This window comes from Ipomoea nil, unplaced genomic scaffold, assembly GCF_001879475.1.
Source record: "Ipomoea nil cultivar Tokyo-kokei standard unplaced genomic scaffold, Asagao_1.1 scaffold3199, whole genome shotgun sequence".
Taxonomy (NCBI): Eukaryota; Viridiplantae; Streptophyta; class Magnoliopsida; order Solanales; family Convolvulaceae; genus Ipomoea; species Ipomoea nil.
In genome coordinates, this window is record NW_017619627.1 from 2,269,898 (window position 1) to 2,288,176 (window position 18,279).

At 35.2% G+C, this 18,279-nt stretch overlaps 3 protein-coding genes across 3 annotated transcripts; all 3 read left to right on the plus strand.

Annotated features, from left to right (window-relative positions):
* Window positions 1-2,084: 2,084 nt before the first annotated feature.
* LOC109168409 (tubulin alpha-1 chain-like) lies at window positions 2,085-4,471 on the plus strand. Its single transcript, XM_019317435.1, has 3 exons — window positions 2,085-2,231; window positions 2,930-3,161; window positions 3,236-4,471. The coding sequence occupies exons 1-3, from the start codon at window positions 2,139-2,141 to the stop codon at window positions 4,261-4,263; spliced, it is 1,353 nt and encodes a 450-aa protein (XP_019172980.1). The 5' UTR covers window positions 2,085-2,138; the 3' UTR covers window positions 4,264-4,471.
* Window positions 4,472-15,061: 10,590 nt separating this feature from the next.
* LOC109168453 lies at window positions 15,062-16,051 on the plus strand. The gene has a single exon (XM_019317478.1). It carries the CDS (start codon window positions 15,062-15,064, stop codon window positions 16,049-16,051), a length of 990 nt encoding a protein of 329 aa, XP_019173023.1.
* Window positions 16,052-16,682: 631 nt separating this feature from the next.
* Window positions 16,683-18,213, plus strand: LOC109168558 (cytochrome c oxidase subunit 6a, mitochondrial-like). Its single transcript, XM_019317613.1, has 4 exons — window positions 16,683-16,865; window positions 17,176-17,282; window positions 17,479-17,521; window positions 17,869-18,213. The coding sequence occupies exons 1-4, from the start codon at window positions 16,751-16,753 to the stop codon at window positions 17,901-17,903; spliced, it is 300 nt and encodes a 99-aa protein (XP_019173158.1). The 5' UTR covers window positions 16,683-16,750; the 3' UTR covers window positions 17,904-18,213.
* The last annotated feature ends 66 nt before the right edge of the window (window positions 18,214-18,279 follow it).

The following is an 18,279-nucleotide window of genomic DNA, read 5'->3' on the forward strand; positions in this document are numbered from 1 at the left end:
TAAAATGGCGCACCTTCAGTGTTAAAAATGACTCACCTTAATTGTTACAAAGACGCACCTTAAGTGGTAAAATCACACACCTTAAGTGATAAAATCACGCACCTTAAGTGTTAAAATGACACACCTTAAGTGTGGAACCTATGCACCTTAAGTGTATACTGACGCACCTTAAATGTTAAAATGACGCACCTTAAGTGTTAAAATGACGCACCTTAAGCTTTGAAAATACGCACCTTAATCTTTAGAATGACACACCTTAAGTTTCAACAATAATGCACTTTAAGTTCTCAAGTGTAGAACTAGCGCACCTTAACGGGGCATTTGGTTGGAGTGAGGGAATTGGGTGGGAAAAGAATTGCAATTCCATGGGAGATGAAAATGTGAAATAAAGTGATAATTTAATTTCCAGTGGCCACTTCTTCTTTCTTTCTTCTTCTTCTTCTAGCAATAAAATAGATAAGAGAGTTTGAGAAAACATGTTTGATTGAGGTTGGACCACTAATTGACGTTCTGAGTAGAAGAAGAAGACACGATGTAATCGAAAGAGAGAGGTCAAACATAAATTTTAAGTTTTTTTTAGAGGAGTAATTTTGTCTAAAAGTTTTTTTTTTCTTCCTAAAATCCATGGAATTGAAATACCAAGGGGCATGTGATTCTAATTCATTGAAAATGAGGAAATTTTAATTCCGCGGAATTATATTGCAATTCCTTCCAACCAAACGAATGAATTTGTTTGCCTTTGGAATTATGTGAGAATTAGGTGGGAATGAAATTGTAATTCCCTCCAACCAAACGCCCTGTAAGTGTTAAAATGGAGCACTTTGAGTGTTAAAATGACGCACCTTACACTTTTAAAATACGCACCTTAAGTTTTCAACAATACACAAAATTACCATAATGCCACCACAATTTTTTTAATCAGTGTTAATTTTGGTTGGATGGTTGATTTTGACAAGATCAATGGCTATCATTAACCCGCATGTGTTATCTCGACACCTCCTTCGCTTTTGATCTCTGTTATATATATATATATATATATATATATATATATATATATATATATATATATATATATATATATATATATACAATTTATTTATTTATTTATATGTGTGTGTGTGTAAAGGAATATAATGTATACACGAATTTCATATAGAAATTAAACAACCTGAAGACACACCTGGATATAAATTTCTTTGATAAACAATGTGTAATGGTGAAAGAGATCAGACAAATTTCTTATATTTATAAGAGATTTTTAAAATTATTGATCAAAAAGGATAACTAGGTAAATGAAAAAAATGGGATGATTTCACATGGGAAAAAGAATCCTACCCAGCATGTGAAAGTTACCTTACTTAATATCATGAAATTTGATTCCTAGCTAGTTGTTCCACTCAAATATTACACTAAAAATGAGAATAGTTTTTTCACCTTTTAAATTCTCAAGAAAGTTTGAACATTCCCGTCTATCAAACACACCTTCTAAAGGAAATGCAAGTTTAACATTTTAAAGGCAGGAATTGTTTAGGAAAAAAAAAAAAGCATAAAAGGCGGAGCCTTGTCTCAGGAGAAGCCAAGAAGAGAGTTGCAACATTCTGTTTGGAAGATAGCCTTTGACGTGAACTGGTCGAACGACAACAGACAATAAGAAGATGAAGATTGCGTGTTGGTGCCAGAAAGCATCATTATATTGATTGGCAGAACAAAGTTTTTCTATACCACTTATTATTATTATTATTATTATTATTATTATTATTATTAAAATTTTTGCTGTAAATATTAAGATATATAGTTTAGTATAAGGGAACATTTTTTGAAAAAATTAATATTAATTTAATGAAACAAATTAAAAGGAGGTAGTAGCAAGGTGCTAAACTGGGTCAAATGACGCAGTTATAGCCAATGGTGTTGGTGAAGCGGGCTTGAACCGCGGCGAAAAGGCGCGGTAAATATTGTCCCACCACGTCCGCAGGTTATACTCAAAGGTGGTTGAAGGAATACTTCAAATTCGATCTGCGTTTCTGTAGCGTCTTCATAAACACCATTTTTTTTTGTCTTGGTTCATACACTATATTAAAAATCAATTCTTTTTCTTTTTCTTTTTTTGTGCCGTTAATAATTTTGTGTTTCCGAAAATGAGAGAATGCATTTCGATTCACATAGGGCAGGCCGGCATTCAGGTGGGCAACGCTTGCTGGGAACTTTACTGTCTTGAACATGGCATTCAGGTTTTCCCTTTCCCCCTCTAATTCTTCAATTTCTTGTATAAATTTTTAGCTAGATATATAAAAGTCACATCCATGTAAATATAGAATAATCAATCTAGCATCCAGAGCGGAAATATATATATATATATAGGATCAATGGCGGGCGCACCTATAGTACACTGTTGTTGTACAAGTTTTAATAGCGTTTTATTTACACTTAATCTCCTGTGTAACTAGATGGTGTCCTATATCACTAACAAGAGTAATAGTGAAAGGACTGTGCTTAAATAATACTCCCTCCGTCCCTAATTGATTGTCTAACTTGCTTTTTGCACGATTTTTAATACTAACATAACAAATATTATTAACTTTTTAATTTTGTCCCTAAAAGTAAATGTTGTTTGTATAAAGTACAATTATACATACCTCTAGAAATTTGAAAAGTCAAAAGGATAAATTGAAAAATGTAGAGGGATAGTTATGTTCAATTTTAGAAATATGACACTATTTTGGGACAAACCAAAAAGGGAAGTAAGACAGATAAAATGAGACTGAAGGAAAGTAAGACAGGTAAAATGGGATGAGTGGTAACCTACATATATGCAATACAACATAATGGCCATAAATAATGACTTATTAACATTTAATAGCTAGTGTGATAATATAATGGAAGATTGATATGATGTATTTAATTAATTGCATGAATGATTTAAGTGCAGACTGATGGTCAGATTCAGAGTGATACTACTAAGGCAGAAACCGACGCCTTCAATACATTCTTCAGTGAGACAGGGTCCGGGAAACACGTTCCTCGTGCCGTGTTCGTCGATCTTGAACCTACGGTAATCGATGAAGTCAGAACCGGAACCTACCGTCGCCTCTTCCACCCCGAACAACTCATCAGCGGCAAAGAAGACGCCGCCAACAACTTCGCACGCGGCCACTATACCAGTACGTAAATTAAATCCTCAATTCTCGATCTGTATATATATAGTATTTCTTCACTGTTTTTATAATTTTACCAGTTGGAAAGGAGATAGTTGATCTGTGTTTGGATCGTATTCGAAAGCTTGCGGATAATTGTACTGGGCTGCAAGGATTTCTGGTGTTCCATGCGGTGGGTGGCGGCACGGGGTCCGGTCTGGGTTCCCTTTTGCTTGAACGGTTGTCGGTGGATTACGGCAAGAAATCCAAGCTTGGATTTACGGTGTATCCTTCGCCGCAGGTTTCAACCTCCGTTGTGGAGCCGTATAACAGCGTTCTCTCATCCCATTCTCTCCTGGAACACACCGACGTCGCCGTCTTGCTTGATAACGAAGCCATATACGACATTTGCCGGCGCTCTCTCGACATCGAACGTCCCACGTACACAAACCTCAACCGATTGGTGTCGCAGGTTATTTCATCGTTGACCGCTTCTCTACGGTTCGACGGCGCGTTGAACGTGGACATCAATGAGTTCCAGACCAACCTGGTTCCTTACCCGAGAATCCACTTCATGCTTTCGTCTTACGCGCCGGTGATCTCCTCCGCGAAGGCGTTCCACGAGCAGCTCTCCGTGGCGGAGATCACCAACACCGCTTTCGAGCCGTCGTCGATGATGGCCAAGTGCGACCCGCGGCACGGCAAGTACATGGCGTGCTGCCTGATGTACAGGGGCGACGTGGTGCCCAAGGACGTGAACAACGCCGTGGCCACCATCAAAACCAAACGCACCATCCAGTTCGTGGACTGGTGCCCCACCGGGTTCAAGTGCGGCATCAACTACCAGCCGCCCACCGTGGTCCCCGGCGGCGACCTCGCCAAGGTTCAAAGGGCGGTGTGCATGATCTCCAACTCCACCAGCGTTGCGGAGGTGTTCTCCCGCATCGACCACAAGTTCGATCTCATGTACTCCAAGAGGGCGTTTGTCCATTGGTATGTGGGTGAGGGCATGGAGGAAGGTGAGTTTTCTGAAGCTCGCGAGGACCTTGCCGCCCTTGAGAAAGATTATGAAGAAGTTGGGGCTGAGCTTCAAGAGGGTGAAGAAGCTGATGAAGGAGATGACTACTGATACTATATATATATAATATATTATGTTTTCATCTTCAAATTCATCTTTGACTATATTATGCATAATGTATGTCTTTATTAAGTTCAAGTACGTACTATGTATTTCATTCAAATATTTGATTTCAATGTCTTGATTAAGTACTATACTTGTTTTATGGAGGTAAGGTAGTTTGCTACTAATTATGCCTACAATTATGATCTATATATATATTGCAAGGTGGACTTTTAGTATATATATTTTATATTTAAAAACAAATTTTTTGTAAATTAAAAATGAATTAAACTTTCAAAAAATAACATTAAGTACATACGCTACTACTATACAATGAAACATCGGTGTACTTGTTGGTTTTACAACTAGGGTAGTTATCCAAGGTGGATCAATATAACCACTCGAAAAGTTTATCAAATAAGGAAATGTAACAAGTTTAATATTTCGAAAACAAGTACTTTTCTTGCTTTTGAATTGCCAGAAAAAATCAAACCCCGAACCTTCTATGTCAGCCTCTCATCAAGGGAAGAAATCCAAGAGCCAACTATATTTAATTTGTAACCGCTACGCCATTCTGTAAATGTACCAATTCAAATGCTTCAAGTCTAGTGCTCTACCGACCGCCTAGCTAATCAAGCACGACCTCTTCGGCGAGGTGACAATATCCCATCTCCAACCCATTAATACTAAAAATAAATTTGTATCAATATTTTATATTATCTTACAACATGGACTGCTTCACACTATATTAATGATTTTGGTGCTTGCTAAATGCTAACTGAACAACTTTGGTTTGAAAGATATAAAGACAAAAACAAACACACAATTTAATTTTATTATGTTTGTCCTTTGACCAAGCACCGCTTCCTCGGCCTTATCACAATCCAAAGTTCTCGCTCATCTCTTATCACATGTTTGCTTCATGAAATAATTGTTTTAAAATATAACCTTAATTATCTCATAAATAATATAAGCTAGAAATCAATCAAATACAAGTTTTAACAACTACCTTTCGATTTGTTACCTACCTATTATTTCACATAACCTACACAATTTTTAGCTCGGTAAATCCTCAATTCTGTTTAATATGTGATGATCTAGGAAAAAATGTCAAATTTATCCAACACTTTTGATATATTAATTTCAATTTGCATAGATTTGAGCACTTTTAAGTCAAAGATGGCATGAGTTGAGTTAAGAGATATGTAAAAAAAAAAAAAAAAAAAGTTTTGATATTTAATTGACTGACTTCACAAAATAAGAGTTCTCACAAAAAAAAAAAAAAAAAAAAAAAAAAAAAAAAAAGTCAAGAATTGACTAATTTTGTATGTCGTTAGAGGGATTAAAAACCCATTCTGAATTTTTTTTTTTAAAAAAAAAAGAGATAAAAATCTTTTATCTTCAATCGATAAAAGATTTAAGTCTATATAAAACGTATTCACTAACCGACTAAGTGTTGAACATATAACCATTAATGTGCAATCCAACTATCAACTTAGGCTTTTAGTTGAGATGGAGCATATGCTTCAATTTGGTATTAGAGTCAGACCAAATGTTATGAGTTTGAAGTACACTACCTAGATTATCTCTGTAAATCTCTCCCACTTTTATAAATGGTCTCCCTCCAGATCACCCAATTTGCAAATCATCAACTCTTCACACTATATCCCTACAAATCTAATCAATTTTTAAAAGTGGACTCAATATATTAAAATAAAATTATTAATTATATATATTAAAATATTAAAAAAAATAAAATAAAATAAAATAAAATACAAAATACAAAAGCTGCTACGGCAGTTTTTGATACGGTTTGCAAATTTGCATCAGATGCAAATTTACAAACCCTGCAAACCCTATTCATAAAAAAATAATATAAAAATGATGTGGATAATGCCACATCATCTTGCAAATGTACACATTTGCAGGGACATTTTCAACCTAAGTACACTAATTTTTTTTTTTCGCACATTGCGCGAATGGATAATATTAAAGATTATTTTTAAATAAGTATTTTAAAGTATATCAATGCAATATTATATAGGAGATGTTCATGTATAAGTAATTGAATGTTGAATTTGTTTATTTAAATAAGTAACTTAAAGTATATAAATGCAAGATAATATATGAGAGAATATATATATTCATTATAATTGTCACTAAAATAAATGTTTGCAATTTTATAATAACTCTAATCTAAATATATATTTAGTCTAAAAGCGATAATAGTCTAACTAAATACTACTTTTGATTTAAATTTCTCTAAGTCTTCTTAATTCTCTTTTGGGTAGCATTGTCATTGTCTTCATCTTCAGTTTATGTCTTCTTCTTTTTTTATTCGTAGTGTGTCATGTGCAATTGGGTTACTGGTGGTAGCATAGAGGGTGTCATCATGCAATGAGATTATGATGTAGGAAGTTTTAGATTTGCGTATATGACTGGGATCTTAGTTATACTATGAACTCTTTATCTTACAAGTTCCTCTTGATATTTGGTAGTGGTAATTTTTCCAATCCCATACATGTTTCATGTGTTGTGAGATTTGTGTTGTAGATTATCATGTGAAGGTAAAAAACAAAATATTACTCCATAATATTTATTATATTTGTATAAAATACTTGGTAAATAATTAAAAGATGATTAATTAAACGAAAAAAAAAAAAACTTAACCTAAATTTATTTATTTTTTAAATGCAAAAAATGATTTTCAAAGTTCATGATTTATAACTTTGATGCTCAATTTTGAATGTTATGTAATAGGGGGTAAATAAGGAAAATCATAAAAAAAAAATACTAAAATCAAAATAATCATTCATTTCAAGAAAACAATTACACCAATATTTTTTGTTCCTGTTAAGGGCCTAATATTATTGGCTCTTATTAGATTTGGATTTGTATTTGTAGATGTTGACTAGTAGATATATATAGGCCCTATTTGGTAAATGGTTGTTAGCTGATAGCAGTTAGCTGTTAGTTGATTGTGTTAATTAGAGGGTATAACTAGTTGATAACATTAGCTGATTGTAAAAAAATGTTTGATAAATTAGTTGTGAGCTGATAGTTGTTTGGTATAATTTCTTTTCTAAAAAAGTTAATTGAAAAAGTTGCTTTGAACAGCTTTTTAAATTTTAGCATTTTGAAATTAATTTTTTAACCAAGTCAAACAATTAATAGTGGTCAAATAAACTTAAATTGGCTTATAGACTAGGGGTGTGTTTGGTTGATGGGTTTTGTCCATAGGAATGGGTATGAAAGTGATTGTTATTGTTTGGTTGCTAGGTTTTTAGAACACTATTATGGGTTTCGAATACCCCATCAATTGAAAAACTCATACCCAAATAAAATAAGTGTTTCATTCCCTTGTTCATTCTCAAACACTACTATTAATAACCATTCACATTCCACCCCCTACTACCAAACATGTTAAATACTTTCACCAAAATCCATTACCATTACAAAGTATAGAATACCCATTACGATTCCAATTCCCATGTGCGAACCAAACACACCCTAATATTTTACCAAACAGGACATATACTTTAATTTAAGTAATCAACATCAATGTATACCCACACGATCATTCATGATAGATCCTCAAAAGACTTTTATAGTAACAAAAAATACGGAGCCAAAAAAGTCCAATGAGTCATTTTCTTTATTTCTTTCTAGCAGCTAAAATAGTCAATTTCTATAATTGATATCTAGAAGATTAGAATGGCAATTTTGAAGTTTGATCTAACCTGCATGTGTGGGTGTTTTTTAAACGACGGTGGATGATAGATTGAAGTAGTAGGTGCTAAAATTTTCTTCACGACTCAAAAGACGTGAACAAACATTAAACTATATAAAATGTTGCAAGACTATCCACCAATAATTCGTCATAAAGAATAAATGTGATAGGATTATATCGCAAATTATGTCCTGGAAACGTGTTCACTATGACGAGCCCAAACGACATCATTTTTACAAGAATTTTTTTTTTTAGTTAATATGCTATTAACGGTGTTTTGCATTTTATGTTCAGATTATGAATTTACATTTATTAAATTATGAATTTTTTGTTATGAGATTATGAATTTACAGTATGTAATTATGAATTTTCTGTAAATTCATAATCTCATAACAGAGATTATGAATTTTCTCATAACAGAAAATTCATAATTTCATAACAGAAAATTCATAATCTCATAAAAGAATATTCATAATTTCATAACTGCACATTCATAAATCAATGCCTGCACATTCATAATTTATTAGTGTTGAAGAAGCTTGCGCGAAGAGGAAGTGAAACCGCGAAATGTGAAAATGAAGAAGAAAAGTCGCGCTGTTAATTAAGAGAGAGAACCAAAAAAAAAAAAAAGGATAACGGTGCCGTTACCGTTGGTACCATCCATGGTGAACACGGTTCCATGGCATAACGATTGGGATTATACGAACATGGTCGGGCTCACCATAGTAAACCCGATCCGTGCTTATCAGCACCAACCAAATCTTGACCAGTTCCCAACTAGGTTACCAGGTTTCAACAAATACACTCACTTACCGTTTCTCCGCCTGATCCCGACTAGTTGTGATCAGGAAGCCCATTGTTGCAACCGAAAAGAGAAAGCCACTCGCACTAAAATCCTCTCAAGTACACTTCCTTGGCTGAAAGAACAGTCCAATCACATCATTTAACATTTTCATTCTACTTGTGACACCTAGTATAATATCCCTGATCGATGAGTCCACTCAGCTCTCTGCATTTGTAAGCAAGAATGGAATGTGGATATATATTTAATAGTTACATGTCATAAATTATCCTTAATAATTAATGAATTGAATTTTTAACAATACATCTAATACCTTGTATCCTGTTTTTTTCAGAATTAATTCAATGGATGATATTTTTTGTGAATTACAAGGTAAAGTACATTACTATGTTTAACGTGTGATATCAAGTTTCTTTTACTGTAAAATTGAAGTAGAATGAAACTTGCAAATCTCATTCTTACACGCTCATTTTATTTGTTTGTTTGTTTGATTTTTGTTATGAAGGGTGTATTGTTTTGGAGTTGAAGGCCGAATGACATTATTGTAGTGTTATTTATGCTACTACTTTTGAAGGCACGAAGGGACTTTAACCATTACATGCACTACTGATTTTTTTGCCGTTTACGCAAAGTTTCTTTTGATGGTATTTTGATTTTTTATGTGGTTTGCTTTAAGTTTTATTTCTTAATTTTTGTTTTAAAGATAATTAAAATTGTTTCATCCCTTGCAGGCATTACTCAGAAGTTGGATACTTTTAAATGTGGAGATTTTGCCCTGAATTAGCTTGGATTTGGTCTTGTAGAAGACTTCATGGGTATTCACCAAGTTTTAACAACTTAGTTAATGATCTCAAGGTGCATATGAACACTTGAAGGTATAACCAAAGTTTAGAATTTTATTTATCATTTCTTTGTTGTATAAATTTTGGTTTTGGGGAGTACACTGCTGAATGGAAATTGATTACATGCTATAAGCAACTAAATGAAATATTAATTAGCTAAGAAAAGTTATTCATAGAACTAATTGCTTCTATGTATTTCGTGTGCATGGCAGTGTGTATAAAAAATATTAGAAGAGAAAAAGATTAGCTTTTATTCCTCATTTGATGAAAATTGATTGCATGAAATAATTCTATGAGGGAAATTAGAAAATTGATCGCATGAAATAATTCTGAGGGAAATTAGCCCAAATGCTTTGGTTTGGAATGTGTAGAGTATGTCCAGAAGAAAGGGAGAATCCCCATGTGACTTAGTGTGTTGTGGAAAATGAAATGGCCTCCCCATTATATAGGTGGAGGCCCAACCCCGAGCCGGAGATCTGACCCGAACCTGATATCGACCAAATGTACAGAACGTGTAGCCTGTATGACGGTATATTCAGGGCAATTCCCTATCAGTTATGTTAAAAATTAAATGTAATCATAAGAAAGTAAAAAAACAATGTAAATTAACTATCTGATTGAGTTTAATATATAGTTTTTAATAATTTATTACTCATGCTTGAAAATATTTATGTTTTTTAGTGGCAGGGAATTATTGCATATCTAGATGTATTCATCAAATCATACCTTCTTCCCAAGGCAAAGGACTTCCAAATTGCCGACCTCAATAGTTTTGATGAAAATGATAATTATTATCCATCTTTATGTGCATAGAATATTATATATATATATATATATATATATATATATATATATATATATATAGCCTTATTTAAGAATCATTTGTATCACATTACATCCTTGTAATTCAATATTATACTATGAAAAATATTCTTCTATTTTGAACATTTAATTGATGTTAAAATATTTTATTCTCAATTACATGAAACTGTTGTGTAAACCTTTTTATATACAAGTATATGTAAATTATCATCAATTATTTAAAAAAATTACAAATATCTCCAAATATAAAATTTTGCGATAAAAATGAATATGGAAAAACATCAGTAATTGTCATTTTTATTGACAAATTGTTATTTTGTCATCAATTAATTTTTTTAATGACAACATAATAATGTACACAATCGTCAATAAATATTATTTTATTGACGCATTTCATTTTTCGTCACCAATTAAATTTATTCATGACAAGCATAATTGTATGGAAAATGTCAGTAAAGACACATTTGCTGACAAAATATTTTACTTTGTCACAAACTATTACCGACGTTTTTGTGAATATTTTGTTTTAAAAAGTGTGTATTGAATGACATTATCAAGACAATGCAAAAACGTCAGTAATCGTAATATTTTGTGACGAAAATTTAATTTCGTCAGTAATACCTTTCCATACGCCGCTAACCCGACGGTCTGGGTGACGTTTTTATTTCATCAGTAAAGATATTTGACGACTTTTTTAGTTTTTAATGACGTTTAAAAAATGTCGCTAAATGTTAACATTCTTGTAGTGGAAACTCTTCTACGGGGAAATAGCTTTGGGGGGCTTTACAAGCTTCCTGTTCCCAGTTCGTCTCCTACTGCATTTCTCTCCGCGTCAGTTTGGCATGATCGTCTAGGTCATCCACACCAACGTGTTCTTAGTCAAATTCTTTCTTCTTGTTCGGTTAGTGGGTCAAAAATAATATTTGTTATATTTCGGGTCTATGTAATGCATGTCAGCTAGGGAAATCTGCACGTTTTTCCTTACCGCGTGTTGAGTCCTCTAGTTCATGTATTTTTGATTTAGTTTAGACAGACATTCATGAACCAGCTCCTATTCTTTCTAATAATGGATATTGTTACTTCGTTATATTTGTTGATGAACTACTCTCGTTACACTTGGTATTTCCCCATGTCTTAGAAATCTGATCTATATGCAATTTTTGACAAGTTTCGTGTTATGGTTGAGCGTCCATTCAATCGTAAAATTAAATCCATACAGTCTGACCTAGAAGCTGAATATAAAAAGTTATATTCCACCTTGTCTCAACAAGGAATTATTCACAGACAATCTTGTGCATACACACATGAACAAACTGGTCGTGTCGAAAGAAAGCACAGACATCTTGTTGAAACAGGTTTATCTCTCACGAGTCGTGCTTCTGCTCCCTCTAAGTATTGGGATTATGCTTTTGAGACTGCGGTTTATTTAATTAACAGGATGCCATCTACTGTTAAATAACTCTAGTCTTCATCTTCTATTGCATAAATCACTTCCGTCTTATTCCTTTCTTTGTATCTTTGGTTGTCTATGCTATCCTTACTTGCGTCCCTACAATCGCCACAAATGTATTACAGGTCTTCCTCTTGGGTCTTTCTTGGTTATCCTGAGTCATTTAGGGGTATAGGTGCATAGACCTTCAGACTAATAGATATATGTATGTAGGCATGTTCGGTTTGATGAAGGAGTATTTCCTTTCAGTAAAAATGTTTTGCAGGCACCGCCAGTTCAGATGATTCAGCCATGAGCTGAATCTGTAATTGTCCAATCCAGCCCACGGCTACGGTTCAGATTACTCAGCCTAAATCGACCCCGGCTCTTGATGTCCAGCCGGAACCGGTCCGGGACGAGTCTATTGCTCCCACTGAAGAAGCTACCGTCGCCCGCCCGAGGGCCCGATTTACGAGTTATACGGTCCAGACGCACACCATGGCGACTCGGATTCATTCTGAGGCTCCCATTTTGGCTCTCTCTACTCAGGTTTGTCCTACTGAACCTACTTGTTATACACAGGCAGTCAAACATGAAGAGTGCCGCAAGCCAATGGATGATGAGTTTAATGCACTTCTTCAGAATGAGACTTGGTCGTTCCATCACAGTCAGATATGAATGTTATTGGGTGCATATGGGTTTTTCGCATCAAACGGAAAGCTGATGGATCGATTGAATGATACAAAGCAATGTTAGTAGCCAAAGAGTTTAATGGAGTACCTAGACATGATTTTTTCAACACAATCAGTCTAGTAGTCAAACCCACCACAGTCAGGTTACTTCTATCTTTGGCTATATCCTCTAGATGTGCAATTAAGCAGCTTGATGTGCACAATGGTTTTTTGAATGAGAAATTGTCTAAAACTGTTTATATGAAGCAACCACTTAGATATATTGATAAGTAGTTTCCTAATCATGTTTGCCTGTTAAAACGTTCTCTATATGGATTAAAACAAGCTCCTAGAGCTTGGTTTAATCGATTGCATGCGTTTCTAATGACAACAATGTTTAAAGCTTCGAAAACAGATGTATCTTTATTTTACTACTCACAAGGTTCAAGCTTCATTTATGTTCTGGTATATGTTGATGATATTCTTGTAATGGGCAATGATCAAAATCTTGTTAGTACTTTACTGACAGCATAATCCTCTACATTCAAGATTAGGGATCTTGGTGAATATGGTTTCTTTCTTGGGATTGAAACTGTTAAATATGGTGATGAAATTTTGCTTTCTCAACAAAGATACATGACTGATATCTTAAAATGTGTTAGCATGATGGACTGTAAACCGTTAACTACTCCTATATCTGCTTCGAAAACTAATCGTTATACCCTGCACCACGGCGCACATAGCACTGTGCGCCCTGCGCCTCCCAAAACGACGTCATTTTGGTAAGTTATGTAGGGAGTTGACGTGATTATGTGTATTTGTTTATAAATTATGTATATTTGTTTATACAATTATGTGTATTTATTTATACAATTATGTATATTTTTTATACAATCATGTACATCTTTTTTTTAATACAATTATGTACATCCGAAACAGGAAATTTATGTGTATTATGTTAAGAGTTGATGCTTATTATGTTAAAAGTTTATGTATATTATGTATTATGTTAGATTATATGTATTATCTTTTTAAAAAAAAAATATGTGTGTTTTGTTATACAATTATGTACATTCATGTATACAATTATGTGTATTCTAGTATAAAATTATGTACATTTTCTAACATGAGACTTTTTTAAAAGAAAATTAACCGCCAGCACATGGTAGCGAAATTTCAAAAAAATAAAAATAAAAATCTGAAGCGACGTCGTTTTGCATCAAGGCACACCCCTTGTGCAGGATATGAATTGCCTTCGAAAACCACTGTTTCTAAAGTCGATTTATATGATGATGCTACACAGTATAGGAGTTTGGCTAGAGGTTTACAGTATCTTACGTTTACTCGTCCAGATTTGTCCTTTGCGATCAATCAATTCTGTCAACACATGCATGCTCCTACGGTCTCTCATTGGGAGCAATTGAACGCGTACTGAGGTATGTAAAGGGAACTACTACTTATGTTCTGCGAATACTTAAGTTACTTATGTTCTGCGAATACTTAAGTTAGTGTCCAGAGAATACATGCATGCTCCTATGGTCTCTCATGTGTACTGAGGTATGCAAAGGGAACTACGACTTATGTTCTGTGAATACGGAAGTCAATGTCCAGAGAATTACATGCTTTTTCAGATTCTGATTGCGCTGATTGTCCTAAGGATCGTAAGTCAACTAGTGTGTACGTTGTTTTTCTTTTTTTTTTTTTTTTTTTTTTTTAAGTTTTAGCAGATGTCTGTGCTGAGGTAATTTGGATCCTCTCTCTACTGCGTGAAATTGGCGTGACTAGTGTGTCTACTCCCAGGCTGTGGTGTGATAATCTTGGTGCTACTATACATACATGTGTGCCCATCCTATTTTCATGCTCCACTAAGCATGTAGAAATTAATTATCACTTTGTTAGAGACAGAGTTGCAAATGGAGATATACAGGTTAATTTTATTTCAACTAAGGATCAACTGTGGCATTTTCTTTTCTGGGAGACAAGCTACAAGTCAAGTCCGGAGACAAGCTACAAGTCAAGTCACTACTGTACCTTGAGGGGGAGTACCTTGAGGGGGAGTATTAGGACTTCCCAATCCCAGTTTCCGTAAGACTCTCTTGTTATATATTTGTACTATTGTAATTATCTCATTCAACACAATTCTATCCGTTCTTATCAATGCGATTGAAGATATAATTCGATGAAATGAGGAAAATATATTATTGATTGGATCCACCATCCTCCACCAAGTAATTGCACTAGTTTGTATATAATTCAACACAAAATTCCACATGGTTAGGAAATCTTAACCATCCCAACAGTCTTCACATCCACAGTTCGTGTCCCACCTTTTGATATGCGTTTCCAACGTTGTCTGTTCTCTCCAGTGTATGTTTATGTTTATGTATGTATCCATAATCCATTCCACTCCAAAATTTTCATTTCTACACGCACGGCACATCATCTTCTACTGAAAACTTGTAATTCAGCGCAGCACGCAGGCATTATTGAGTATTGACACTGATAGATGAGATGACAACGAACAACCCAAAAGCAAGAAGGGTCTGTTTTTCATACGCGGCGTATGCCAAGAATCTCATCCACCACCTCAAATCCGCCGATATTCCGGTGGAACAAGGCCTTTCCGACGTAGAAATCTCCGCCCTGGAATCGGATTTCCGCTTCACATTCCCCCCGGATCTCCGGTCTATCCTCCGAGAAGGCCTCCCCGTCGGCCCCGGTTTCCCCAACTGGCGATCATCCTCGCGTCAACAGCTTGAGATCATCATCAATCTCCCGATATTGGGTCTGTGTAAGCAAGTTTCCAGGGGGAAGTTTTGGACGGATTCTTGGGGCGAAATGCCTGAGGATACGGATATGGCGGTGAGTTTGGCTAAAGGGTTCACGAAAACGGCTCCTCTTCTCGTCCCCATTTATCGCCATTTCTACATCCCTTCCGCCCCGTGTTTGGCGGGAAACCCGGTACTCTACGTGCATGGCGGGGAGGTGGAGATACGGAGCTTCGATATCGCCGGATTTTTTCAAACGGTGGAGTTCAGCAGGCGCGACGACGTCGTTTTCAGCCGGCCCAGCTTACCAAACTTGCCGAATCCGCCGGCGTGGGCCGCGACGGAAGCGCGGAGGATCGAATTCTGGACGGAGTTAGTTGAGGCGCGTGGGAATTACGGCGGCGGTGGTGGTCGGAAACACCGCCGGTGGTGGAGCGAGGATTTGGATGGGTGGGTGGGGGAGGTGGTACGGAGGTTGAGGGACGGTGGATGGAAGGAGGAGGATGTGAGAGAGATGATGATGATGGACGGCTGTGATCAGTTTGACGAGAGACGTAATGGCGGAGGCGATATAGAAGGTCTTAAGTTGTTATCGAAGATACTATTGCGTGCGGGGTGGAGCACAGAAGATGTGGTGGACTCGCTTGGGGACGATTATGATTTCGATCTTGCCGATTCTTACTTCGATTTCCATCAAGGAGTAATCAACGGTTTTGATGAAAACACGGAGTAATTAACGCTACTGACGTGTCATCCGTACACAAAAATATTTATCCAATCAATTATTTCAATTAGTATTATTCTTCCCCCAATTAGTCAGGTTATTGTATATACAAAATAATAAATAAATAGAAATTGGGTTTAAAATTTTATTTTTAATTAATGTTAACACATAAAAAAATATAAAAAGAATATAGAGCAACTCCAACCAAGTTAGTCAGTTAGTAACCACACAATTATAAGATTGCATTCCTAGATTGATTGGTCGAGTTTGTACTTGAACTTAGGTCTGAAAAGGGTGAAGTACAAATTTCATACTGGTATTCGATTTTTGTCCACACTCTTTTGCACCATCGCTAATGAGACTCGACTCAATCTCTGGTCATCATTCTTTTCAGACTTCATTATCATCATTCTTTTCGGACTTCATTCTTGTGACAAACTGAACTGCTTATGCGAATAAATTTGTTACACATAAAATATCTTCATAACATAATTTACACAAAAAATTAGCAAATGTGCACACTCAGTTAGTGATTATGAGTTTCCTTTGTTATTAAAAAAAAAACAATAAAAACGAAAAGCAAAGGTAGTGGTTTAGGCCCATTCTTAGTATCAAGCCCATCTACAATTAAGTGGACAACCCGCAAAATATACCAGCTCACCAGCATCCAGCCGTGAGACCGTAGGAATTGAGAAAGAGTAGACCAAAATGGCGTCGGCGTTGATGAGATCCAGCTTACGCTCCGCCCTCCGCGGCGGTTCTGCCCGTGGAGCTCCGGCTTCCAAGAGGAATTTCTCTTCCTCCGCCCAGCACGATGAGGCCCGTAAGTTTATGCTTCAAAATCCGATTGCATATTCCATTCTTATTAAGATTTCTAATTATCTATGGAGTAGTTCCTATATGGATTTCCAATTTAACACGCCCGTTTATATTTGTATGCAAAGTTAGGGTTTTTAAATAAAGAAATTCTGTATACCGCATGCTCAAGCTGATATGATTTAGATTTTGCCTTTGATACACGAAAGGCATATTATAGCATATAGTTTCCTATTTTTTAGATTTGTATATGAAATTGTTGGTACTCCATGTATATGTATGTTGTGATGAAAGGTTATCTATTTTTCTTTCCACAGAGGAAGCAGCGAAATGGGAGAAAATCTCTTACGTGGCGATAGCTGCTTCCACTATCCTTGCTATTGTTAATCTTTCTAAGGGTCACCCCCACCATGAAGAGCCTCCTGTAAGCTCTCTGTGCCATCCAATTTTTCAATAATGTTAGAATCCAGTGTGGATATTTCTGTTTGCTTGTGTATCTATCTATAATTCTATGTATATTTGTTATGTATTCAATTATGCATATATGTTGATACTCATACATGTGGTTCCATTTTGTTGGATTTCAACCTTTCCTAATTTCATCCGTGTTGTGATTGCAGGCGTATCCATACTTGCATATTCGTAACAAGGAGTTTCCATGGGGTAAAGTATTCTACTTTTTTAACTGAATTTTCTGTTTTTGTTTCTAATAACATCGATTTTACTTGGTCTTTTCTTTTGAGTTTGCATGCCCTTCAAGATTCCAAACTTTTAACTGTGGATAATTGTATGTTGCCTTGTTTGATTGCAAGAGGGGGTTTTGAAATCATAAATGCCACTGATTATGGTGTTGTGGTGCTAGAATCAGTTGCTATTGTCTAATGCCAATTGTTTATGGTTCTTAATGATGTTAGAATTGATGAATATTGTCTGACACTGTGATTCCTAGACTAATTGGTTATTTGATTGATAAACTCGAGTTAGAATTAATCAATCTTCTGCAAATGCAGGTCCAGATGGTCTTTTCGAGAGTAAGCATCATTAATCTACAGTCATCTATCATCTCTGTGACTACTGCAGCAATAAATGTTTGGTTCGCATGTCTGCTTTATCAGAGGCCTGAGGCTTCAAAACTGTTTGAGAGATTTATTCCGTCACATATCTACTTTGTTTCATATACTTTGCCTATATTGGGAATAAGTATGTAACACTAGTTTGAACATATCATTTCATAAAGTTGCTTTATGTTTCAAAGGTGTGATATATTTGAGAAAGTGATTGCGTATTTAGTGTCATGTAGAAGAATTACTCTTTACTTGAAGTAACAGTTTTATCATGAATATTTAACAGTCAAATCAATGACATTTTAAGTCCATTTCCAAATTAAATTCTTCTGCGTGAATAATTTGAGGAAAAAACTT